The sequence below is a fragment of the Prionailurus bengalensis genome, chromosome A1 (assembly GCF_016509475.1).
Source record: "Prionailurus bengalensis isolate Pbe53 chromosome A1, Fcat_Pben_1.1_paternal_pri, whole genome shotgun sequence".
In the NCBI taxonomy this organism is placed as follows: Eukaryota; Metazoa; Chordata; class Mammalia; order Carnivora; family Felidae; genus Prionailurus; species Prionailurus bengalensis.
The window spans coordinates 66,845,419-66,872,473 of record NC_057343.1 but is presented as its reverse complement, the minus strand read 5'-3'; the positions used below and the strand labels follow the sequence as shown (position 1 = coordinate 66,872,473).

The 27,055-nt window shown below is 39.8% G+C and overlaps 1 protein-coding gene across 1 annotated transcript in view; it reads left to right on the top strand.

Annotated features, from left to right (window-relative positions):
- Nucleotides 1-23,575, top strand: part of DCT (dopachrome tautomerase) — a 34,956-nt gene extending 11,381 nt beyond the window's left edge. Inside the window, exons 3-8 of the mRNA XM_043581561.1 lie at nucleotides 334-434; nucleotides 568-734; nucleotides 2,971-3,150; nucleotides 4,811-4,946; nucleotides 17,372-17,573; nucleotides 20,794-23,575. Of these exons, the coding sequence (XP_043437496.1) occupies nucleotides 334-434; nucleotides 568-734; nucleotides 2,971-3,150; nucleotides 4,811-4,946; nucleotides 17,372-17,573; nucleotides 20,794-20,966 (959 nt within the window). The 3' untranslated portion in view covers nucleotides 20,967-23,575. The remainder of the gene's footprint in view (nucleotides 1-333; nucleotides 435-567; nucleotides 735-2,970; nucleotides 3,151-4,810; nucleotides 4,947-17,371; nucleotides 17,574-20,793) is intronic.
- The last annotated feature ends 3,480 nt before the right edge of the window (nucleotides 23,576-27,055 follow it).

Genomic DNA, 27,055 nt, shown 5'->3' with positions numbered 1-27,055 from the left:
CCTTTATTTCATCTTAATGAAATGTGGCTTAAAAATTAAATATATGTCAGGGCTCTCAAAGCTGAAAGTGACCTGAATTTCTCTCGATCTCTGTTGACAATCAAACTTCTGAGAGATGAAGGAGAATTTATCCTAAAAGTGTTAGTCACTTCCGAAATTGTTCTGTTGTTGCTGTTGTTGCTTTCAGAGGGATAAATGACAAAACCAAACAATTTTTTTTCAATTAAAACAGCATGGACTTATTGGCTCTGTAGACCCATCCCAATGGGGTAAGGGTTTGACATTTGAAACATTCTATTCCACGATCTTTAGCATGTTTCCCAATTGCTTTAGGACCAGGGCGCCCATACAAGGCCATAGACTTCTCACACCAAGGACCCGCCTTCGTTACCTGGCACCGGTACCATTTGCTGTGGCTGGAAAGGGATCTCCAGGTTGGTCAAAACTATGCATTGGGTACTTTTAATTTTGCATTTGGTCAAGACCCATAACAGTCTTTGCTTTCCATGCTTTCTTGTTGTATTTGATACTATGAGTTAAATAACTAGGCTTGCCCTTTGCTTTTAGCGCCTTATTGGCAACGAGTCCTTTGCTTTGCCCTACTGGAACTTTGCCACTGGAAAGAACGAGTGTGACGTGTGCACAGACCAGCTGTTTGGGGCAGCAAGACAAGATGATCCAACTCTAATTAGTCAGAACTCAAGATTCTCCAGCTGGGAAGTTATCTGTGATAGGTAATGGCATATATACCTGCAATGGAAATACAGAGACCACATTTTCTTATGTCTGAGAGATGGAGAGGCACTTTATATTTCCATTTCTAATGTGTGTTGAGTTCTGTTTCCGTGTTGCTGAAAATTATTTTCCTGAAGGAGGTAGGATTTTTAAAAATTCTAAGCCCCTTAATAAAAAAAAAATGCAGGTATGGAATTGAATGTGCTTGGTCATAATTTCTAGATCAAGTGTTTTCTTCTTTTTTTTAATGTTTATTTATTTTGAGAGTGAGAGAAAGAGGGAGAGCACGAGCAGGAGAGAGGCCCAGAGGGAGAGATAGAACCCCAAGCAGGTTCCACACTGTCGGCGCAAAGCCAGATGCGAGGCTCAATCCCACGAACTGTGAGATCATGACCCAGGCCCAAATCAAGAGTCAGATGCTCAACCAACGGAGCCCCCCCCCCCCCCAGGCGCCCCTAGATCAACTGTTTTTAAAATTAGAAGTAGTTTCTGCATTCAGCCAAACATTCTTAAGCACTGATCATATTCCAAGCAGCGAAATAGTACTGGCAATATAAGGATGGATAAAAGAGCTTCCCATTTGACTATGGTTTTATGTTTACAAAGGCAGATCGTGTGTAAACAAATTACAATACAGCATGAAAAGTATCATGATAGGTATAAGTGGAAAGCCAAGAAGAGAGGCAGGGAAATCCTCTAAGATACGGAGGCACAGACCTTAAGCAGATGTAGGGTGGGGTGGTGAGTGTGTCCTAGGCGGAGGGAACATTATGTATGAAGCTATAGAAGTCTCTGGAAGCAGTCTTGTATGGCTGGACCATCGGGCGATGGTGAGCTGAGAGGGACCAGGGATGGGGCAGGGGAGAATGATCTCTGAAATACTGAAGAACACATAAGCAGATGAGCAACCTGCCGCACGTGGGGAACCCTGTCCTCCATGATCCCTTAGATTGGTTTCTTTTCCCTGGCACACATCTCAGTAAAAATTCCCCACAAGGCTCTTCTGCCTTCCTTTATTCACCTGTTTCCTCCAAATCCTCCTGTTTTTAACCAGACTGCTCTAGCTCCTCCACCCTGTGTCTTTCTCTTGCTCCATGGCATCGAGCTTCCTTGTCAACACCCCCAGTGTGGGTGTGCACGTGTCTGCAGGGGTGCAGGTCAAGCTGGCAGGGATCCTGTCTCCTCCATTCTGAGCTTTTCCTGCAGCCCTCTGGAGAGTGCCCTACAACATGCAGGGATGTAAGAAGTGCTTTTTGACATGATGCCATAATCCCTCCCATAAAGCCCCATTTCTCATAGCTCCTTGGGGAATTAATAGGTGGTCCAATCAAACACATTTAAGGAATGCTGAGTTACAAAGGTTTTACATTTTAGAACATCTCCGAGACTTTCCTATGGAAGTGTACTCTTAGAGGGAGCCTAAACTCACCCAACTCTGACACACTTACTTCACAGACTGTGTCACTGGCACACACTTGGGAAATGCTGCCTTGGAGGCCTTTCTACCTTGTTTTTCGGTACTGGCCTCTTTCATCCTCACGTGTGCACTGATTCTATTCTCACAGACCCAGGACTATCCCCTTACCCATTAAAACCCACACAGAAACATCTTTGATATTTTATCTCCTGCAATGAAATAATGCTCTACTGGTGGAATTCTAGGCCACAACAAACTTGTAAAGTGTAATCTTTTATGGGTGTGGAACCTTCTCAGCCTCTGTGTTTACCACATAGCTATCCCTGCCATCTTGGAACACTTTCTCATGCAACTTTTTTCTTAATATCTCTCCTCTACCTAGTTTTGTCTGTTTTTACTCCGGTGGCCTTCATTTGCCTTCAGTTTGCCTAAAATGTTCTCCTAGCCTTATGCAGCCATTTCTGCCAACACTAGCTTAGCTGGGTATAAAACAGGTCACCCTGCTCTCTCTTCAGTTACTCATCATTCAAATGCACCTCCTAGGAGTCACCATCTTGCTTATAAACTTTCTTACTTTCCAACGGAATGGTACTTTATCTTCATATATATATGCATATTTTATGCATCTGGTTTTTTGAAACTCTTTAATCCGTAATTACTTTTGGAGATAGTACTTTTACCACATATTTTTGACCCTTGTAAGGTAACTATAATAAGATTTTATTATGACTAAGTTTTTGCTTGGTTTGCTTGGCCCAAAGTTATGATAGTAGCCACAAATTAAAACATACTATTTTCACTCTCCTTACAACCCTTAGCCTAGATGATTATAACCGCCGGGTCACCCTGTGTAACGGAACCTCCGAAGGTCTGTTGAGAAGAAATCAAGTGGGAAGAAACAGTGAGAAATTGCCAACTTTAAAAGACGTGCAAGATTGTCTGTCTCTCAAGAAGTTTGACAATCCCCCTTTCTTCCAGAACTCTACCTTCAGCTTCAGGTTGGTGCTCTGAGCTCTGTTAGACTGGCAGTTTACAATATTTTAGATTTTCATGCCTGTGGTTGTAATGAACTGGAAGGAAATCCAGTGTTGGGAGTCATTTACAAAGCTAAGTAAGGGCTTGATGAGCAAGGATAACAAGGGGCCACTGTTAGGAAACTCATCATCCACCCACTCTAATGGGTAGTGTGGTTTTAATATCTTCTAACTTAGCTATTCAAAACCATCTTTTGTATTTCTAATTATGGCACATATATAAGCACTGTCTTCAGAACCAGGGTACTTCATTAAATATAGTATTTAAAAACATTTGCTCGTGCTCTTTCTTTTTCTTTTCTTTTAAATTTATCAGCCATAGACCGTAACAGTGAGGTCTAAGATCTCCGAGGAGTATTACAGACTAAATTCAACTCAAATTATAGCACAGCAATGACATTAAAATACTTGAAATTTAAAGGCCAACTAATAATTCTCTCCCTCTAAAAAGACTTTAAGAATTGTAAGGAATAAGTACGGATGTAAATAAGATTTTAAACAAAGATGAATGGGGCTCCAAAAAGGCACGGTGGATAGATTCATGGTCTTCCAAACCAGGGTCTCTCTAACTGTGTGTAAATTATACAACTGATGTGTTATTTGGGGCTGGACAGGAGTAAACTGAATGTAAACGCAGAGGCTGTGCTAAGTGCAGCAGAGCTCAGAGTCTGCGTTAGCATTAGACACAGACCTCAAGTAGTGTCCAAGGTCATGTAAAGGCTGACACCTAAGACGGTTTGAGAAGGAGTATGCATTCATTTTTTTCCTGTAGTAAACATGCTGTTGAAATGGAGTGTAATCTTTATAGATTTGAGTTAAAGGAGTAGTTATCAAGGTGTGGTGCCTAGACCACCATAATGGGCATCATTTGGGAGCTGGTTGGAAAGACAGATTGTGAAACCCAGCCCACACCAACTGAACCAGAAACTCTGAAAGTGGGGCACGAAATATGTGTTTTTCTTCAGTGATTCCCATGTACGGTTAAATCTGAGGATCCTTGAGTTAGGATGAAGACAACTTGAATTTCCTACAAAATGGGGAGGGGAAAAAGACAAGGGTAAGAAAAATTTGGAGATATGTTTCGAAGGCTGAATATAACTGATCACAGACCATGAATCTATCCATCATGCCTTTTTGAAGCCCTATTCATCTTTGTTTAAAATATTATTTACATCCATACTTATTTCTCACTCTCAAACCAGAGGTCTGTTTAGTTGAGAAATGGGAATATAAGATTTTATATTAATTCAAAAAATATTTCTGATCACTGGTCATGTGCTGGGCATGGTATTGATCCCTGGCAATAAAAATCACAAGAAAACACAGTCTGTGTCTTCTAAGAGTTCATAGCCTGGCATGGGAGACAGATATGAAGGTAAAAATTGGTCATACAGTACACATAAAAGAGGTGTAATCCCACTGAGCAGTGCAGTAGTAGCAGTGATCAAGAGTTCCCTCCCCTTATTAAGATCATTATTAAAGGTTGGGACTGAGTTGCAGTTAATGAGCTGTGACAGAGCTTCCCCTTTCCCTGCCCCATCTCAAGTTAGAAGACTATTATTTAGGTTGGAAACGATAAAAAGAGACCTTTATCAATCGTTGCTGACATATTGATTTCTCTCAGGAATGCCCTGGAAGGGTTTGATAAAGCAAACGGGATCCTGGACTCTCAAATGATGAGCCTGCATAACTTGGTTCATTCCTTCTTGAACGGGACAAGCGCTTTGCCACACTCTGCTGCCAATGATCCCATTTTTGTGGTATGTTCAAAGGCTCAGAATAGATGGAAAATTTTCTAGATAATACTTTGGATGTGTTTGCTTTTCAGAAAGATTAAGATTTCGTGTGTGTGTGTGTGTGTGTGTTTTCTCTGTGTGAACATTGGGATGTATTCATATGTGAATTCATTTTACTCTACACCACAGAGGTGGTTATATGGCATTTAAAGTCCCCTCTTTAGAAACCCATGCTTTAGAGATGATGATGAGTTTATAGTGCAGAGGTGGATTCATAAGTTAGCATAATGATATTATAAATCATATCACAATTTAGCATAATTTATATAATAAATTAGTAAAATGGAAATAATTTTTCAATGATCAGATGAGTGGTGTTGAAGATGAACGGTGGGACCACCATGACCCTTGCATGGAACCCAACCACTTGGCAACTTCGGAGCAGCACACAAGTCCACGGCCCTGTTTGGCATTTGGTCCTGGGCCCCCTGATTTTGCAAAGCATTTTGCCTATAAATGAGCTGCTCCTTTTTTTTTAAACTATTCTTTTTTTTTAATGTTTATTTTATTATTTTTGAGACAGAGAGAGACAGAGCATGAATGGGGGAGGGGCAGAGAGAGAGGGAGACACAGAATCGGAAGCAGGCTCCAGGCTCTGAGCCATCAGCCCAGAGCCCGACGCGGGGCTCAAACTCAGGGACCGCGAGATCATGACCTGAGCTGAAGTCGGACGCTTAACCCACTGAGCCACCCAGGCGCCCCTCCCAACAATTTTTAGTAATTGAGAGAGCAGTGGCAGTCGCTCGTATTAGCCAGGAAAGGGCTAAAGTTCACGTTAGGTATTTTGCAGTTTGGACACTGTTCACTTTTGTCTGCGCTCCGACGCTGGTGCAGAATTGCCTTGGTTTTGTCCTGATCCATCACGGAGGGTCACAGGGTGACTTTGTCTGATGTTGATGTCCCATGATTGTTCTACCTTCGGCAGAACACCCGGGCCTCCCTGATAGTGCCAGGTCAGCTCCAGGTTGTCCAAAGGCTGCTTTTCTGCCCCTCAAGTACAGCTTGCCAGCGTTGGTGTAGAAGCTTTAGACATCTTACACATTTGTATCTCAGCTGCTGAACCCCTAAAGCAGTGTCTCTGCTTTACAGATACTTAACTGACCATCTACTATTTTAACCCCGTCTTCAGGGTTGTGTGTCCTGGAGAGAGAGTTTCTAAGCAATTAGAAGAAGAAATTTCACACCGTTCCTTTTCTATTTTGCCAGTGCTTTGAATTTAAACTCTTATCTAGTATAGATTGTATGTTGTAGCAATAACTTTATGTTATTTTTTTCCTAGAGTTTTTCTCACCTTAGTATTAATCTTAACAATGGGTCTTAGTCAGCTCAGGTTGCTGAGTTCTGGAGGCTGAAAGTTCAAGTTCAAGGTGCTGAATGATTTGGTTCCTGGTGAAAGCTCTCTTCCTGGCTTATAGACCACTGCCTTTTGGTGATGTGTACTTAAGTGGAAAGAGAGGCAGTGAGCTCTCTAGTGTTTCTTCTTATAGGAACACCAGTCCCATCCTCTCAGGGCCCCACACATATGACCTTATTTAACGCTAATTACCTGTTTATCGGTCCCATCTCTGAATACAGTCACATTGGGGGTTAGAGCTTCAACGTATGAATTTGAGGGGGCCGTAATTCAGTCCATATCACAGTGTATCCTGAAACCATCAGTTGATAGCAGTTTGTTTTTCTGGACTCCTGGAAGGCCACATGGCATAGTCAAAAGAACAATGGATTGTAAGTCAAGTAAGTTGTCTTTAGTCCTGAATTGTGCAACCTTGGGAGTCTTACTGAATTATATGGAGCACTCTGCAAAGTGCAGGTCACGGGGCTCGATCCGGTGTCGGAGGAGGGTGTGCTCATTAATGCAACACTTAATAGATTAGAATAATATGAAGCTGCTTTAGAAACTGCCAAGTACAACACAACAGTTATCATAAAATAACTATGTGTTTCATGGTTGTTGCTGGGAAAGAATTAGAGAACTATATGTTGGCTTTGAATTGCTAAACCTTAATTAAGGTTTTTTATCTTGTTCTCCATAGCAGACAGTTGTGCCCTAAGGCAATTTTACTGACAAGCACAAAGTCAGAGTTATTTCAGAGGTGATTTATTATTTTTACTCCACCCATGGTACAAAAAAAAAGGAGATATGAAGGAGGGTAAAGGTATAGCTCACAATGCTCTAAGCTTGCATGATGGTGTGAGGGTCTAGATAGCTTTCTGGCTCCCGGATGGATGAACTCCTGGCAAGGGTGAGTTATAGGAGATCTGGATACAGAGCAGTGGATGGAGCTGTTTCTTTTCCCCAAAAAGCGTCTCTGCCCTCATATTTGTGTGTATGTGGACTCTTAGTCCCAACCTCCAGCAAGGTGGGGGCTTCTGTTTAAAGCCTCCACAGCTGTCTTCGCTCTTCTGTAGGATGCGTGCCTCATTCATGGGTTCTGACTTGATATTTCACATCATTTTTCTGGCTCTTGTCTCAGCCATCAGCCTATGCCAAGGAGTTCTTGTGTCTCCCTTCTCTGGTATATAACTTCACATCTCGTTACCGATCCTGTATTTCTCTAAATAAGATTTTATAGAGCATACGTTTTCAACAATATAATGCATACACACTGTCCCTATTCATGAGGAAAAATGCGACACCACTCCTTACCCAGTACTCCAAAATGTTAGGGGGAGAACAGTAGAATCTTCTGACTGATTAGGGATTATACACCCCCACATGACCTTTCTCTCCTAGTAAAGGAAATAAAGGCGATGCTGGTAATTTGCTTTTCAGCATCCTAAGTTTCAAGGATTGTTACCTCTTATCTCCCTCTTTGGAGGATGCCTAGTAAGCACGTAGGGCTTCATTCACTTTTCTGTGAATGGCCCTATCGATAGCACATGTTTTAGGGTTTGCAGGCCAAATGATCTCTGTTGTAACTACTTCACCCCTGCCACTGTAGTGTGAAAGCAGCCATAGACAGTACATGAATGAGTGTGGTGTTCTAATAAAACTTTATTTAAAAAACAGGTGGTGAACTTCGTTTGGCCTACAGGCTTTTAGTTCGCCAACTCCTGCTCTAAGGAATTAAATGTCCCTTCTCTGTAGGACTATCTCCTTAGTCTGTTTCATTCCTGCTCTAGCTGGGAGCTCACATTATGGCTTTATGGATGAGGAATTCTAATTCTGTGACTTACATGTAGCTCAAAGTTACTAGATGTTCAATCATCCTTATCTTCCTTACTTTTACTACCTTTAATATTTAAAATTCTGTTTTTCTTTGGTATCTGTTGTCATGTGCATGTAAATAGACAGAAAGCCAAAGCCTCTCTTTGCAGGCACGGAAGGAATAATGTTTGGGCATGAGTTCCAGAACTCACAGTTTCTTTAGGCTACTTACCTAAGGTTTCATGTTGAAGCCAATTCAGCCTTAAATAATTTTTTCACATACTGAGATCCAGGTTAAAGCATTTCAATTAAAAGAGTGATAGCTTCTAGAATTTCAAATTCATGAGGCAATTTATGCAAATATATTGCATACCACACTTATTAAAATTATTTTCATGAAATCTCTTCAAGCAAGAGAGGTACAAAGTTGTATGTGATCACAATAATGAGTAAAAGATATAATGTTAAAATACAGGAAAAAACTCTGAACCAGTCTCTGAAGTTCTAATAATTCATAAGGTAATTGACGGAAATGCACACATTTATCATGGAAAATAAGATTAGGTCACGGAAATGCTAAGTAGTGCTGTCTTCAATACTGAATTTAGATATTATCTAAGCGGTGGGGTGGGGAGGGAGGAAATCCAATAGACCCTAAAGTTAAGTAGCTGAGTTACTTGCCAAGAAAGAAACTATGTCAGAGACTTAACATTTTCTTCCCAATTTCAAAGCTATTATTCGTAGGGCTGCATTTGGATGTTATCCTTTTAGACAGGTACATTTGGCAAGCACTAATACTTTCAATTTCAAGTGGCTGGGGGATTCATAGGTTGCACATACAATACTCACTGCACAGCTCATGTGTTTGTCACCTTATACACTGAAAATTCTACAGGGGATAAGATGTATAAGTAGTCTTATCATCATTTGTGTTTCTTAACAGTGAGTAATGGTTGCCTAAGATAGCTCCATTAATTTAGGAATATAAAGCAAGAAAAGAGAAAATGAGTTTCCCCAAACAAAAATCTAATGGACTGCATGAAGTTAATTCCCTTATTAATGGGTCATTAATTAGGTCATCATGACCTAATTAACAGGTCATAACAAGTATAAAATGTTTCTAAGTTAGTATGCGTTTAGTTAAAAATTTAATTTAATTTAATTTATTTTTATTAAAAATGTTTAATGTTTATTTATTCTTTAAGAGAAACAGCAAGCAGGAGCAAGTGAGGGGGAGAGAGAGAGAAGGGGACAGATGAACCAAAGCAGGCTCTGCGCTGACAGCACAGAGCCCGATGCAGGGCTCGAACTCACCAACTGTGAGATCATGACCTGAGCCAAAGGCAGATGCCTAACTGCCCAACTGACTGAGCCACCTAGGTGCCCCTCGTTAAAAATTTTAAAAAGATGTATATAGGATATTTTGCTTCTCTCTTCCCAAGAGTGAAGCACTTAAAAATGGATCCATTTAATTTATCTTTCTTATGAAAGAAAAATCATAATTAGGCTAATACCTTGAGTATTTAAATTACTGTTGTTTTATGTCACTTTAAATTTTTTAATAGCTTATGATTTCTAGTGATTTATAGTTACAGAAATATTGGCAAAAAAGTTTTTACATGTCTATAATTCCATCTCAATTTTCTGCTTATTTCCTCTCATAGTCTATGTTTGCACAATTGCCATTATAATGCACACATTTTAGGTTGTTACATAGTTTCCTAAATGTTTTCATTTAAAAATTTAAAAATAGATAATACTCATAAGAGGTTCAAATATAAAAGACATGAAATGAAATGAAGTCTCTCTAGGCTATCCATTATCATTTTTTCCTATTCTTCCAGATATATTTTATGAATATACAAATACGTTACCTGAATGGTAGCATACTAGAAACATTCTGTGACTTCATTTTTTTGTGTTTTTTTTCCTTTCCTTTTCTTTTTTTATACTTATTCTAAATTTTTCTGTATCCATTTAGGAAGGGCATTCTCATTCCTTTTTAATGACTGTATTGTATTCTACAGTGCAGATTTATCCTGAAATTTTTAACCAGCTTTTTATCGATGGGCATGTAGGTGGTTTCTAGTCTCTTGCTTTGCAAGCAATGCTACAGTGCATGAGCATGTAGGGTAAGTGAGAACAGAATTGCTAGGTCAAAGATTAAATAAGTGTATTTGAGGGGTGCTTGGGTGGCTCAGTCGGTTAAGCATCCGACTTCGGCTCAGGTCATGATCTCACAGTTCATGGGTTCGAGCCCCACGTCAGTCTCTGTGCTGACCGCTCAGAGCCAGGAGCCTGCTTCAGATTCTGTGTCTGCCTCTCTCTCTGCCCCTGCCCCGCTCGCACTCTGTCTCTCTCTGCCTCTCAAAAATAAACAAATGTAATAAAAAATTTTAAAAAAATAAGTGTATTTGAAACATCACTAGATATTGCCAAATGACCCTCCTTAAGGTTGAATAATTTTCCCTCCAACCAGCTATGCAGCAGAGTGGCAATTCCCCAACTCTCTCTCATTAATCCAGTGTGCTATTCCACTTTTTCATCTTTGCTAATGGGATAGGTGAAAATGGTATTTCAGTGAGCTTTAATTTGCATAATGAAGTTCAGAATCTTTTCATGAATTTAAGTTTCCTTTTGTGATCTATCTGTTCTTGTCGGATAATGACTTTTGGAAAGACAAAAAAGAACAACTAAAGGTTCATAAGAGAATTAGTGAAAGCGATCTGTTCTCTATGTAAGTCAGTAACAAAATACCACATCTTCTTCTGACATTTTAGTTGTCCCGTAAATCGAATTCTCTGTTCATACAAAAATGTAGTTTCTACATTTCACTAGGGTTTGGGAAGTCACTTTGATCATTGACACCACACCCAGCGTCTAGAACAGTACCTGGCACTAAGTTGGTGCTCGGTGCGTTTTGTTAGGAGACTTTACATTGCTAAGCATCTGTTAATGTGCCAGTCTCTATAGTAGGCATCATGCAAACACAATCTCTAACTTCACAAAACTGTGTGTACTAGACTGCCCTCCTCATGTTAAGTATGGGGAAAATGAAGGTCAGAGAGGCTAAAAAATGTGTACAAGAGTGTATGAACCAGTAAGTGGCTGAGCAGAGATCTTTAGATAAGTTTCCTACTCAAAAATTTCCCCATGTTCAAGGAAAAATGAGATAAAAACAGAGAAGGAGGCAGACCATAGAGATGCTTAAATATAGAGACCAAACTGAGGGTTGCTGGAGGGGTGTTGGGTGGGGGCAGGACTAAATCGGGGATGGGCATTGAGGAGGGCACTTGTCAGGATGAGACTGGGTGTCATATGTCATGATGAATCACTAAATTCTCCTGAGACCATTATGACGTATTTGTTACCTAGCTTGGATTTAAATAAAACTTAAACAATGCTATAGAAAAGAAAAAAAATTTCCCCGTGTTGAGTCTTCTAGCTACAATCTGCTTTTTGTCAGTTTAGACAATCTTAATTTAATCCTTTCACAATAGCTTTTATTATAGCTGAGGAAATTTAGTCCTGTTAGATCATGTTAATAGGAATTAACACTAATTGGTGAAGGGCAAGTTTGAATAATTTTGCTTGGCTTTTGAAAAGAGAGGGCATTGGTTTTATCATGATTAAGTGTTCCAGTTTTTAAAATGCTACATTTATTTATACAATACATGTATTTTTAAATGTCTCAGATAAAGTCACTAATTCTTAAGTAGTGTAACATCTTGGTGAGTTTTATGAGAGCCGAGGTATTGGTGGCTGGCCATCCGCTTGAGCTGGGCCTCCCAGGGTGGCAGGATTTCTATTCGCTCAGTCTGGGAGATAGTTTGGCTTTGGAACTTGGCAGGAGCTAAAAGGTACCTGAAGAAATTCCTTTCAACTCTATACTTTATACAGATAAACCCATGCTCTATTGAGAACTCAGCCTATACTGAGAAATGAACTATATACACTTCATTATGGATGAAATTAAGTAGCATAATGGCAAACCACATTTCTATGTAAATCTAAGGTGGTTAGACCATTGATGTGGGTTCCTTTCTCCTAGTGCTTTCGTGATCCCTTAGACACGCATGCCCTGGGAGTACCTCAGTTCTTATCTAGAATCTCTTCTAACATCCCTGTGGTTCCCTCTTTCCCACCTGCTTATGACATACAATGACTTCTTTTAAAGCTGTCGTCCTAATAGCTGAACTTCTTGTAGTCCTCTGTTTGCATGTGTTCCAAGTTTAATCCTTGAAATATAAGCTTTCTTCCTCAAAGGCTCAACTGATATTTCTTTTTTTTTTAATTGAGATATAACCGACAGGTAGAATTAAGTTAGTTTCAGGTGTTCAACCTAATGATTCAATATTTGTATATATCACAAGACAGTCACCTCAGTAAGTCTAGTTACATCTGTCACCATACATAATTGATATTTCTTTTTAAATACATGCTTTTAAATAAATTATGCTATATATATTCTAAGTACGCTTATGTATACTGTGCATAAAATGCTATAATACAAGTATATGTGGACTATCTACGGGACTCCTTCAAGATGCCCAAAGATGTCTTCCATTCTGTCTGCTCAGAATGCAGTGAGAGAGTGGCTAGGGAAGGATAGGGAGAAGACGTATGAGCAAAATGGAAAACACACAACATCCTGGCTGAGCACTGCCTGCAAGACTATTAGTGCTAAAATGTCCTTTTTTCTTATGACTGTTTCTTGTCTCACTAAACGTGCTGCGTAGGGCCTATCCGCCTCCTTGTGGCACAGCGTAGTCTCAGTGGAAGCTGGGTGTTGTTGAACTATTTCATGCCTGTTACATATGGTTTCTTTAGGGAAGTGTGAAACCAACATTCTGATCGCATATTGCTTCAGATTCTTGCTAGAACAAGGCAAGAATACATACATATTATCATAAAGTCGTAAGCGGGATGAGATCTCATTTTTTTAGGAATTACCATCAGGAATTCTCTTATTTAGAAATTCCGACCTAACTTTTATTTTTTCTTAAATGTTTATTTTTGAGAGGGACAGAGTGTGAGCAGGGGCAGGGGGTAAGCAGAGAGAGATGGAGACACAGAATCTGAAGCGGGCTTCAGACTCTGAGCTGTCAGCACAGAGCCCGACACGGGGCTCCAACTCATGAGCTGTGAGATCATGACCTGAGCCGAAGTCAGCTGCTCAACTGACTGAGCCACCCTGGCGCCCCCCCCAACCTGACTTTTTATTTGTGCCTTCCACCCTAAGTTCTAAATTGGAACCTCCCATATGAAACTCAGGGTCTATTGTGTGACTTCTGAGGGATTACATATGAGTTCTCAGACGAGCAGAGCATTGTCACAATAATACTGACTTTGACCATGACTGATGTCTTCTGGACATCACCAGCACCAGTGTGCTGGTCTTTGGCGATGTACCAGTGTCTTTGTGGTCATTGTGGCAGGAATCCGAACGTGTAGACATCTAAGTGAAGGTTAGGTTTGATAATAACTTTATCCTTCAGTGATCCTGAAAAAGAGAAGCTTTCCCTGTATTTTATCCCAGTTTCTTTATGTCTATAAGCACAATAGCCGTTGATTGATTGCTTTCTTCTGCAAGGGTTGCATTTAAAAATTTTTACCTTGAAAGCCCGCAGAATCACATTTTCTTCAATACTGCCTCCAAGGTGAAACTTTTTTCTTCCTGTACCTTCCTTAGTTTGTTGGAGCAAGAGAGACTAGGTTTGTGTACCAAAATTTGTAACCGCATTTCTGAAACACTCAATTAATTTTATCATTATTATTTTTTTATTTTTAGAGAGAGAGAGAGAGAGAGAGTGCAAGTAGGGGAGAGGGGCACAGGGAGAGAGAGAATCTTAAGCAGGCTCCACACTCAGTGAGGAGCCCAACACAGGGCTTGATCCCATGACCCTCGGATCATGACCTGAGCTGAAATCAAGGGTCAGACAGTCAGCCAACTGAGCTGCTGAGGCACCCCTGAAGCGCTCCATTTTTAATTTGGAAATATAGCTATGTATCTCCGCAGCAGACATAAGGCAACATCGGTGTACTGTTAGTTTACTTTTGCTTTTATTTGTTACCCTCAAATTACATTTGGCCCTTAAAGAGAGATTAACCGAGCTCGCTTTTAATTCGTGTCAAACAAAGATACTATTAGCTTCTCAAGAGCAATTGAAGGCATCTTGTTCAAGAACAATGTTCACAATTCTAACAAAAATACCTATTCTACAGCTTGCATGACTTCTTATTGTGGGGGATATGTTATTGCTTGTGGTATTGTGTTTATCGCATTCTTTGCATCTCGTTAGCACACACTCGCCTGTTTTTACTACATTCTATAAATTGGCTACTCTGTGTATAGCTCCTACCAGAGCATTTATTGTATAATGTTTTTATAGCCCTGCTGAGACCTATAATCTCTCCTTATTACTTTTCTCCTGTTCTTTTATCTCCCCAAATTATGAATTGCTGCAGAGTCTTGTCTCCTCCTTAATTATTTACACTTTGCACTGGGTGAATTCTGGTGCTTTCCAAGAGTTATTTGCCTCTTGCAGTACTGAATCTGGATCTTTCCATGTCTTGAGAATCTCTTCTCTCTTTTCCTAATCACAGTTTGATCTCTGACTTGAACTCAGTATCTAAAAGCTCGAGATATTGTGTGGGTTTCTTTGCAAAATGCACTCTGGTACACCCCTAGATACTTTTTCTATGTATCACGTAGGGTTTGGTTCAGCTGCTTAGAACAGAAAACCTGTTATAGACGTCCAAGCAAAAAAGAGGATTATTTTTCTCTTTGTGTAAAAGAGCCCCACTGGCGGGCAGTCCAGGGCTGGTGTAGTATCTCCACAGTCATCATGGACCCTTCTGTCTTTCTGCTCTACCTTCCTTGGTGAGTGACCTCTTTTCCTAACTTTGTTAGTTGGCTGTTAAGATGCCTGCAGCAACTTCAACTATCACATCCATGTTCCATGAAGCAGCAAAGAAAAATGGAAAGGGAAAGGGGGACACTCTTAAGCTGAGACCATGACCTTTAAAGAGCTTTCCTAGAAGTCAGATCCAGAGACACCTAGTTCAATCTCAGGGATAATTTGATACATTGCTTCACTCAAAATACAAAGCAAGTTACAACGGAAGAAGAGGAGAATGCATGTTTGGTAAGCAACCAGGAGTGCTTGCTGTCCTTAGGCATTCCACCCCTACTGCGTGGGCTCCATACTTGCAGTGAAAGCTGTGTTTAAGCCTGGCAGGCTCCCCAGGTTACAGCTAGAGGAGGAAGCACAACGTCTCTCCCTGGGAACCTTCTAACCTTATCCGGAGTTCCCAGGACATGAGGAACCTTTTCAGGGACCTGCACCAAAGCTAACACATAGTCCTTTTTCCAGGGCTGATGCCCCTTCTCAAAGATGACTTTTTCTAAACTCTACTTGTAGGAAACATTGATCATTTGCAATATCACGTGTCTTCCAAAGCTGTTGCTTTAAACTTTACGCCTTTATTTCTTTGAAACTTCAATTTTGCTACTCAAAGCTGAGACTTCAGAATTCACAAAAATCTTTTATCTCTGCAAAGGCCCGGCCTGGGTCTTAACATTTGATGTTTTTGTTTCTTAAGATGATTGTCTTTGCCATGAACTGTAAAAATCCATTCAGGGGAAAAAACTATCCCTTGAGTAAATGACTTGATTCCTTTAACTACCCTCTGTGTATCCATGTGAGACAATACAGGCTGTTGCCTGATAGGGACAACCAACCACCAGGAACCTTGGGTAAGATTTGAAAGTGTTATTGACTAAATTAACAACAGTAACATAAGCCAGGAGGGCAATGCAGTTAAAGGTGCTAAGTGCAAAGAGCTATGAATTCAGACTGGGAGCCATGAGGGAAGATACTCGAGGGCAGGAACCATTGCATTGGTCCTTGATGAACCGATGTCAGAAAACAGATGAAACAGCATTGCAAGCTGAGGAAACAGCACCAGCTAGAAAGGGGCCTGTTTAGTTGAATTGTACAAAAGATAAAACGACTTTTCCCGGCACAGTCTTTAGGCAACAACTTCTTATAAACATCACCTCTGTCCAGGTTGCATGCTAAGGTCATGCTTCAAAGGTAGAAAGACCTGCTCTCTGACCTTTAGAAATTAAGGGTCTTATTGAGGAAAATAGATAAATAAGTAACAAGTTATAGTAAAACTTGGCTAGTGTTCTAATTGGAGTACAAGGAATAATAGTGGTTGGGTGAATGAATTCATTTAATAAGCATTTATTGGAATAAGTACCTCCCTGCGCCCATGTGACAGGTTCTCGGATGATAGTCACTTGGGACCCAGGGGAAAAGAAGGGGACAGTGTCCATAAGTCCTTGAACTTACAGTCTGAGAATAAAAAGAGGAACCCAGCATAAAGGTTGAACTGAACTCTCACATTTATGTCCTGTTGCAAAATTGGGGCTATAAATGTGGAAACTTTGCTACTAAATATTTTAAAACATGAAATAATTGCTGTATTTGAAAAGGACTTTAATAGCTTCCTTGAGGAAATAAAAATGAGCACTGTGAACATCACAGCATTTTTTAGATTCTCTTTTGCTAGCATAACACCCAAAATCCAAATGAGAGGGTTACAAAATGAGTATATAGAAGATTGGACCTGGTGAGAATAATTTGAAAACCTATTTTGAAGATTTCCTTCCCCCCTTCCTTCCTCTCCTTCCTCCACCTCTCTCCCTCTCTCCTTTCTCTCTCTCTCTTTCTTCCTTCCTTCCTTCCTTTCTTCCTTCCTTTTCTTTCTTTCTTTCTTTCTTTCTTTCTTTCTTTCTTTCTTTCTTTCTTTCCTTCCTTCCTGTCTGTGTTACAACATTGTTAAACACAGCCTCTCGCTCTTCTGTTAAAACCAAAGCTTCTGAATATTGAGTAGGATATCTATCTTGTCATACTTGCCTTTATTCTCAACTTAATAATTAACACTTATTTACTGAAGGCATCAGATGTTCCCAAATGAGTGTTAAATCTGCAAATGAACTTTCGTTTGTTCACTGACAAAGAGGTTTATGATCCTGTTTGGAGAGATGCCATGCAGCCTTGAAAACTGAATTAAAAATATCAGTGGTTATGTCACTAAGATAAAGTTGGGTATAAAGAAGTTCCTCATGTCAAGAAGAACACCATTCCATTTTAAAGAAAGCTCCAATCTGATTGGCCTGATTGGAACAGACAGGTCAATGTCAAATGCCATGTGTCCAACTGTCTTGTAGGTACTTCATTCCTTTACTGATGCCATTTTTGATGAGTGGATGAAAAGATCCAATCCTCCTGTGGATGCCTGGCCTCAGGAACTGGCGCCCATTGGCCACAATCGGATGTACAACATGGTTCCTTTCTTCCCTCCCGTGACTAATGTGGAGTTCTTTTTAACTGCAGACCAACTTGGCTACAGCTATGCCATCGATCTACCAGGTAATGAATGCAACTTCTAAGTGGGTAATTCATGCATCTTCTAAAGAACTTTTCTTTCTTTTTCAAAATATAAACCAAGACCTTACACTGATGTACTCAGGTTTGGTTAAGTCAGTTGGCAATTTTCTACAATATATATATATATATTTAGCCTGCATGCAGGGTTAGGCAAGTGCAATACTTGCCCTGAGCACAGAGTTCAAGGGGAGACAGAAAAAATTCAGGAATTGAGATAAATAATAATGCAATGCAATATTTTTCAGAAATCAAAGTTAATGCAAAAAAGATGAATACACTATCAAAATTTTATTAAAGACAGGATTGTGTTGTTTGTTCATCCACTCCTGCATTATCTTGTGACAACACCAATTGCTTCCAGTTAGCCCATATCACCCGTTCTGGGTGGGTTTATGAGATTGATGTTGGCCTGCCAACGCGTTGGACTACATGGGGCTTCACCTGTGTTCTTCATCACCGTTCTTTAAGTCATGTTTTTAAGCTTCAGATTTTTTATTAGCTTTTCCCACTTGTCAGAATATGGGAGGATATTTTGATAAGTGTCTATACACAGGCACCTATTTTTCTGTTTGCTGAGACCCCAGTATGGTGCCACGTGCCATTTAAACCATCTTAGGACAGGCTGAGAGAGAAAAGGTAAAACAATAAAAAAATATCTTACTTTGTCAAGAATCCCCCAAAACACACAGCCCATCTGCTGGTGAGTTTTCCCTGTTTGTGTCTATTTCTCTTCCCTAAATCTCAGCCTATGATGTAATCACAATGACTTCTGAGCTCACATCTCTCTCTGACTTCAGAGTCTTTCAGGCCCTGGAACCTGTCCCTTGTTTTTCCTTCTAGTCCTGCAACTTTGCCTACTTGTTCTCCTTACTTATTTGAAGTTTCCTTTCTTTGGACAGCTATCTTTTTGAAACTTCATTTTTTTCTCTGGAATTGAACATAGTAATAATCAAAAAGTTTGGGATGTGCATTTGCCCATTCTTCCATTTCCTCTGACATCAGCTAATTAACAGGTATAGATTGAGAGTCTAAATATGCCCAGAAGGCATTAACTCATTAGAAGACACAAATTAACGTTTCACTTAATGGTCTGACAAAGAAATTTACAATCCTCTCTGAGGAGACATAACTGTAACCTAAGGTCGGAGAAGGGAGTGGAAGATTTGGGAAAGGCTTCTTGAATCAGATTCAAAGATGTGGGGGATCTTCTGAAGGTGAGGTGGAAAGAAGGGAGCATTTTCGACTGAAGAAGGGCAGGGACAGAGCTGTGAAAGGTGCAGTCTGTATAAAGGACTGTGTGAAGACTCTTGGTCGGAGAAGAAGGCTTGGGGAGAAGATTACCCGCATTAAGTTCGGATCTGATTACTGGGGACCTTAAAAGCTAGGCAGAAACCACAATGAGATGCCACTTTCCACCCATTAGGATGGCTATTACAGACAAAGCAGTAAATAACCAGTGTCACTTAGGCTGTGTGGAGTAATTGGAACCCTCCTGTACTGCTGGGGGGAATGTAATGTGGTATATAGCTTCTGCGGAAAACAATATGGCAGTTTCTCAAAACTTAAGTATCAAATTACCATATAATCCAGCAAAGATTCGAAAGCAAATACTCCAACAGCTATTTGTAAACCTCTGTTCATAGCAGCATTACTCACAATCGACAAAAGAAAGAACTCAGTGTCTACCCAGGGCTAGATGGATAAACAAATTGTAGCATATGCATGCGATGGAACACTACTCAGCCTTAAAAAGGAAGGAAATCCTGTCATATGCTATGACATGAAGGAATCTTGAAGATCTTATGCTAAATGAAATAAGCCAGTCACAAAACAGCAAAAACTGTATGATTTCACCTATATGAGGTATCTAGAGTAGTCAAGTGTATAGAGACAGGGGCTGGGGGCTGGGGGATTGGGGAGATATTATTTCAGTTTTGCAAGGTGAAAAATATCCTGTGGATAGATGGTGGTGAGGTCACACAACAGTGTGAATGCACTAACGCCACAGAACTGAGCATTTAAAAATAGTTGTGATGGTTAAATACATATCATGTGTGTTTTACCACAATTTAAAAGAACGATCATTTTTTATTCATGAGCAAAGAAATGGCAGAATAAAATCTGTGTTTTAAGAATAAGGTTCTGGCAACAGATGTTGGATTGTAGCAGGAGGAGAAAAATTACCGACAATCTTCTTGGAGAAATTGTTTCAGGGTGAGTAGGGGCCATCTGTGGAATTGGAGGAAAATCCCAGAAGGAGGATTTTACATTTAGGCAAGTGCAGGATGTAAAGAACCCGGGTCAGAGAAATCGAATTTAAGAATAGCTGGCCAGTGAGGTGCCTGGGTGGCTCAGTCAGTTAAGTGCCAGACTTCAACTTGGTCATGATCTCACCTTTCACAAGTTCGAGCCCTGTGTCGGGCTCTGTGCTGATGGCTCAGAGCCTGGAGCCAGCTTCAGATTCTGTGTCTCCCTCTCTCTGCCCCTCCCTCCCTGTCTCTCAAAAATACATACAAGCAATAAAAAATAAAATAAAATAAAAAAGAATAGCTGACCAAGGAGAAGGGGATTTTTAAAGAAATGACAAACTGGCATAAGTATATTAAAATGAAATCCATTAATTTTGTGGAGAGTGCTTATAAAATAGATTTAAGTCAAGTATTAGATTTATCACGTGGAAGATTCAGATTACATTCACAACTATTTAAATGGGCGCAAACTTCATCTGCTTCTGCTATTGAATGTCTCCTGTTATAATAGCCAATCTGACCTGTCTCAAACACTTATCATCCTATTAACAGGTAGAGAAGTAGCTGAAATTCTCCATTTGAGGACTGTATATTTTGCAGTTCCCCAGATACTAGTTTAGCACACACTTTAACAAATGAGATTCTAACTCACGAAAGTAGTTATATACTTCCTTGGAGGGTTTATTCTGTATAAATGTTTGTCGTAAGAAATTTAAAAATGCAATCAGCTGTATGTAGATAATCGAATGCCATTTCCTCAAGAAAGACAATTCTGGATATGACAAAGTGTTGGTGGGGAAGGGAAAGATAAATTTTATCCTGGCCGGTAGAGTTTTGCTTTATCAACAAAAAAATGCACGTGAAAAACAAATTGGTGTATTCTTTTCTTCTCTAAGAGTATTCAGCTGATGAAAATCCCCATTGTCAACCCTTCTTTTCTGCTTTTATTGCAGTTGAAGAAACTCCAGGTTGGTCCACAACCCTCTTGGTGGTTATGGGAATGTTGGTGGCTCTGGTTGGCCTTTTTGTGCTGCTGTTTTTCCTTCAGTATAGAAGACTTCGAAAAGGCTACACACCCCTAGTGGAGACACATTTAAGCAACAAGAAGTACACAGAAGAAGCCTAGAGGCTCACGCCTTTCCCTAGAGAAGCGGCCGTAGGACCCTGCTGATGTACAAACGAATCCTCGCTGTCCCTCCTTTAGTTGAAGATGTTTGACACGGTTCTTCCTATTGTAGTGATTATCCCAAACACAGAAGACGCTTAGCTGTAGTTGCTGGTTTACTTGTTTAACAGACTCAAACTGGAATGTTTGAGGCTATTTCTCTCACCAAACTAAGGTAGAGCTAACAATTTATGGTATCTGATAATAACTTCCACACTGATTAAGCCTCCTCATGTTCTGAGAACACACACACATGCACGTGCGCACACACACACACACAATTGATAGAGTGGGTTCATTTTAATTTGCAGGTCAGTGTAATTTGAGACCTGGGCAAGATCGTGGTTCGATTTTTTCTTAGCCCAAGTGTCTTCATTTGTAATGGGGTGGGGGTAGGGGGGGCAGGTGCTTCCTGAGTCTCCATGAGTTTAGCTCTAAACATCAATGCTTTTAGGTGCCTTCCTGATTGTCTTTCTGAGGCCTGCTGTGTCTTTTCTTCTGTAGCCTTTACAATGTGCTTGAAGATCCTATTTTCCAAATAGGATGGAGAATGACTGACTGAATGAATGAATGATCAGTTTGATTCTGTTTCGTAAATTAGACTTTTGAGAATTTGTCAAAACCTGCAGTTCTTAACAGTAGACATATCATAAGATTCCATAGCTGGATAAACATTGATCCTATAGTGATAAATAGATGAAGGGTTAAGTTATAGAGTTTCCTAATTAATATACTGTTTTAAGTCTACTAACAAGTATAGAAACACTTCTTCGAGGAAAGGCTGACTGGAAAAGGCTGTGAGGCTAGAATCCTGAATATGGGACAATTTGATTAGAGTTTCATTACTCTGAGGTCTCATTTGGCTGATCCTGAACGAATTACTTTGCCAAGTAGCCTCTCAGATGAGAAATTATTCATGTATAATGCCGTTGGTTTATTTTTAAGAGTTGACTTTAGATTTACTAATGCTGCACTGTACTGACAGTGACCTATGGATGCTAATCAATTAAGTCTTATCATTTTAAAAGCAAACCATTCATACAAAATGCGACAATGCAGAATTAAATGGTTGTGTTCCACTAAGTAATCATTGTATCATGAGACATAAGAATGGACAATCTTTACTAAGATACACAGACTTACCAAGATGACCCCTACTTCTGAGAAGTTAACAGTTACTGAGATTTCAAGGTAAATTTCCTCTGCTCATATCTGACACCTGTGCTTCAGGAGTGAGGCCAGAGTTCTAGAAGGTAGCCTGTGTGTCCACTCATTTCAACTCCTCTTTACTGGAATGGATGTGTGTGAAGAATGGGTGGGAAGAGGACCCTGGAGCTAGATACTTTCTACATAGGGGGGGTGTGGTGCTAAAGGGTGTAAGATTCATCAAGACGCAGTGTTATCCCCTGGAATGAGACTGTGAAAGCCAGAGAAATGGACAAGGCCCATTCTGAACTGAATTTGAGCCTGAATATACCTCGTAAAGCTACAGGTATATCTGAGAGTGGGCTCAGCACATGAGAATCAAGGTAGCCCAGGGTCCTTTGTGGACCTTTTCTAGCCACAGCCACACATAGATCTCATTCTTGCCTTTAACAGTATCTATGGAAAATTCCGCAAAGTTTCATGAACGTACTCTAGTCTGGAAGGTTTACTCTCCGAACTTGGGGTTGTTGAGGACACAGTTTTACATCCTGTTTTTAAGCTAAAAGAGAAACGTTAAAATGAAGATATAATTGTGCATGGTAGGTGTGTTTCTGAAAAGTTACGTTTAAATCAATGATATGTTAAAAGTACCAGGGGAAATTACTTCTTATAGATGAACTATATGAATAATTCTACAAAGCAAATAACCACCTCTAGCTTACTTTTCAGGTACATCAGAATTTTCATTCATCATATTCCCACACGATTTATTTAAAACAAGATCTATCTGAGGTAGAAATAGAGGGTAATCACTTACACTTAGCTACTTTTATCTATAGTGAATGCAACTTTTTACAAACATTATGTTTTATAATGTCTTCCTAAGAGAAACGATTTCCTAATTTTATAGTTCATAGAAGAGGAATAAAATTTTCTAACATTTTCTAACATCACAATAAATCAATGATGAATGCCTTTTATGAAATTTAAAGGTGGAGCGAACTTGTTGGAATGAAAAAGTTGGTATTTACTTACATTGAATATTATGCAAATAAAGTCAGAAAATACCAGGAAGCATTGTACGGTTGTATTTCTCAATGACAGTGGAAAAACTCCAACCTTGAAGAAAATGAATAGATCACTGTGTATGTTTCTATCCTCAGTATTAGAAAAATTGTATGTAAATGAATTATGGTTTCGAAAGAAATGCTTTTATAAAGCAAACATTCAGAAGTGAAATTAAACCTAATAACTACCTTTCCTTTGTGAATGAAACTCTCTTCTAATTGTAAAATTCCTTGCTATTAATTTGTGTTCTGCTTAGGATTTAACATTGTTAATTGTAGTAATCCTAATGAGTAATTTAAATCTTATATTAACAAGAAGTAAAAAAAAATTATTAAAGAGAAAAATGAAAAAAAAACCACGTTGTTTTGCAGACTTTTGTCCATCTGTTGGGGGCTATTGTTTTTTAATTTGTGAACGTCAATTCCCATCTTTTTCGCACTCAATATACATATATTGGAATATGTGTGTGTGAGTGTGTGTGTGTGTGTGTGTGTGTCTGTATAAAATACATAATAACTACTTCACTTTTGAAAATAAGTTCTTAAACTGATGTTTCTACTATCGTCTGAGTTTCTCAGCAATTGCTACTTCTTGGCTCTCGATTGCAGGGCTAGAGAAACCAGACAGCAGCTTACTCCCAGGTGACGAGTTACATTCGATGTCTCCACAGTCTAAAGACTGATCTTGGGGTAAGGTAGGGGAGTAGGGTGGCTACTTGAAGTCACTGACTGGGGAGGCAAGGTCCTGCAGCAGCTAATTTGCTGATCCTCTTGCAAACTTGCGATCATTTTGTTGGGGACGCAGAAGAAAGGAGTTAGAGTCAGTGAAGTATGTGGTGTTCGCTTCCATGTTTAGAATCTAAGCTTCTAAAGGTCAGGTTGGATGCCTCTCTGTTCAGCTTCAGTGCCATTGTATCAAAGCACTTTAAGTGCTCAGAGAATGTGGGTGGTTAATTGATACAGGCGCATAAAGAGTCAGGTCGCTCCCCAGTGGGGACGTAGTTACTCTCCTCAGTGCAATGGCAAAACCCCAAGTTGACCTCTTCCTATTTCTGCAGAGTCTTGCTCATCCTGAGTGCTCTATAAATATTTTTAATGAATAAACTGTTCTCAAAGTAGAACTTTTCATTCCGGGCCTCTGGCATCTGTTTTAACATGTGCCGGAGAAAACGTAAGATAGCGGGATCTTGAATTCCTGCCATGAAATTAATAACAACCTCTCTTTCAGATTCTGAGTTGTACATATGCTGTATGGAACTTTATTCCATCCAACCCAATGCAAGGGAATACTTTCAGCTGTATTTTCTTCCCCCCACCGTTGGCAGGCCCCAATTCTACCATTTACAGGGACAAGGATAGAAAGTGAAGACTTCGTGGTATCATTTTAGGGCCTTGGACTATCCGATGTCTTAAAAGCTTTCTTTCAGCGGAAGGTGTTAGTGGCCAAATTAGTGCCTTTCTTATGCAGATAGACCCAGGAGTTTGTGCAGAAACTCCCCAAAGATGGCATGATACTTTGACTTTAGCTACAATGGCAATTCAAGCTGAAGATAACCGCTGTGAATGTAATTACGCTTTGGCAGGTAGTTTAATGAAATCTTGAAAACAACATGCAAGAAAATGATGAGGAATGGGATAAGTTAAAGTTTTCGAAAAGAAAACAAAACAAAATTCAAGGTTCCTGTTGAAGACATGTACGTCTCTCCATTTTCATCAAGATTATGCCCATTTGGCAGAAACCGTTAACCCGCTTGTGTTATTTGCCCCACCGACTCAAGTCAGACTTCATGAATGTAATTAATATGACTGAATTTGGCCCTTTCTCGAGCCATTCTCTGCTATAACTATCACCTCATCTCCCACATGGAATTGTGCTCTGTGTTGTAAACAAGGCTTCGTAGAAAGACTTAAGCTTGTCCTTTATTAAAATAGTAGATATTTCACTGCCAGAGTACCCCCTCTGACTACTCACTCACTTTGTATGTTATTAAGCATTTCTGAATTTGTAATTAGCAGACCATCCTGATTAACAGCAGAGTAGAATTAGGCTGACAACAAAGCAAAAACTGCCCTCTTGTGTTTTATTAGAAAATTGCACTGTGTGGTAAAGTCCTAGCTTTTTTTTTTCTGTACTGTGGTTAATTGCCTGGGGTGGGGAAAAACAAAACAAAACAATCCAGACGCTAAAAGATTTGCCATGAATTCAGAAATCAGGACAGATAAAGCACAATATTTAGAAGGAAATTATTTCCTGTGGAGGCAAGGTAATGATAATTAAGGCTCTTAGAATTTCCCTTTTAACAGATTTTGAAATGTTAAATGTTCAACAGTAAACTATAAAAGTTTCAGGGAACATTTCAGCTGCTGGGCAAAATTCTTTTATGCTTGTCAAACATACACAGGGGATATTTTATCATTTATCATACGATATGATTTATAGGATCATACTACAGCTGGAGGTTGGGGAAATTTCTTTTTCAATTAAAAACTGTTACCGAGAAGCTGGTAAATTTTGGAAAAGGTGTTTAGGGGTCTTCTGAAAAAATACTGGATCAATGAATTGAAACCAGATGTAAATATTTGAGTTTGGGTGAGGGTGTGAACAGGGTCAGGAAATATCCTTCACTGTGGAAAATTCACTTTTCAAGACTAGACTATTGGCACTATGGCACCAACAGCAAATACTTATTTGGGTGCCCACAAGTGGCTTAGCTTATATTAGGTGATTGAAAAAGGGACTTAAGTAGTAAAGAAACCAAGCTTTCTTTAATTTTTTTTCAGTGCTTACTTATTTTTAAGAGACAGAGCATGAGCAGGGGAGGGGCAGAGAGAGAGGGAGACACAGAATCTGAAAGAGGCTCCAGGCTCTGAGCTGTCAGCACAGAGACCCATGCGGGGCTTGAACCCACGAACCGTGAGGTCATGACCTGAGCCGAAGTCGGACGCTTAACTGACTGAGCCATCCAGGCGCCCCAAGAAACCAAGCTTTCTATCTAGTTTTGTAAAGCTTCCCCTTCCAGTATGTATACCCAGGTAAAGATTAAAGGGAGAAATACAGGGCAAGGCTTCCCCCCACCCCACCTTATTCTGGGTTTTGTTTACATGAGAAAAGTGGGGGTCCAAAGTTTTTCAGCTGAATCTACCTGTTTTCTCCATCTTTGGTGGTTCTCTCGAATGGGGATTCCAGACACAGTGATGGTAGCTGTTTTTATGGGGAGTAGGAAAAAGGCAAAAAACAAAACAAAACAAAACAAAACTGCGGAGTCAGATTTGAAACACTTAGCTGCCACAGGATGAAGGCTTCTCTTGAAGGGAATCATTAATATGTGCCCTATTGATAAATATGTTATTATATGACACATGTTGCTGGAAACCTAATTCTCAAAGCAGCAAATTTATTATTAACGTTTCCACTGAAAGCCTCGTTTCCAATACTTTTATTTGCTTCTTTAAATAGCAAGCTTTGACTTGACTGTTGACAGTGATCCATTCTTCTCTTCTTAAAAGAGTATCTGTATTTCAAAAGTCTTGCACTTGGCAGCAAAGAGGCACACTGAGCTAAAACGCATATGTGTTGAAGCTTTAAGTCACAGACCTATTTATGCAACAAGTGACCAGCCTTGAACACAGACAGACATGGAATCTCAGTCATAATCCTACAGTACTGTCTTGTGCCCCTGTCTCTTCTTCTGCCGTGACAAGCATACAACCTCCAACCTCTACGTCTCCGAAACTCTCATTTGAGCTACACATTTTCTTTTTGTTTTGGGCATTTTACAATTCCGAGGCTTGTAACGTATTATAAACTCAAGGTCGTTTTCCTTCACTCTGTGCTTT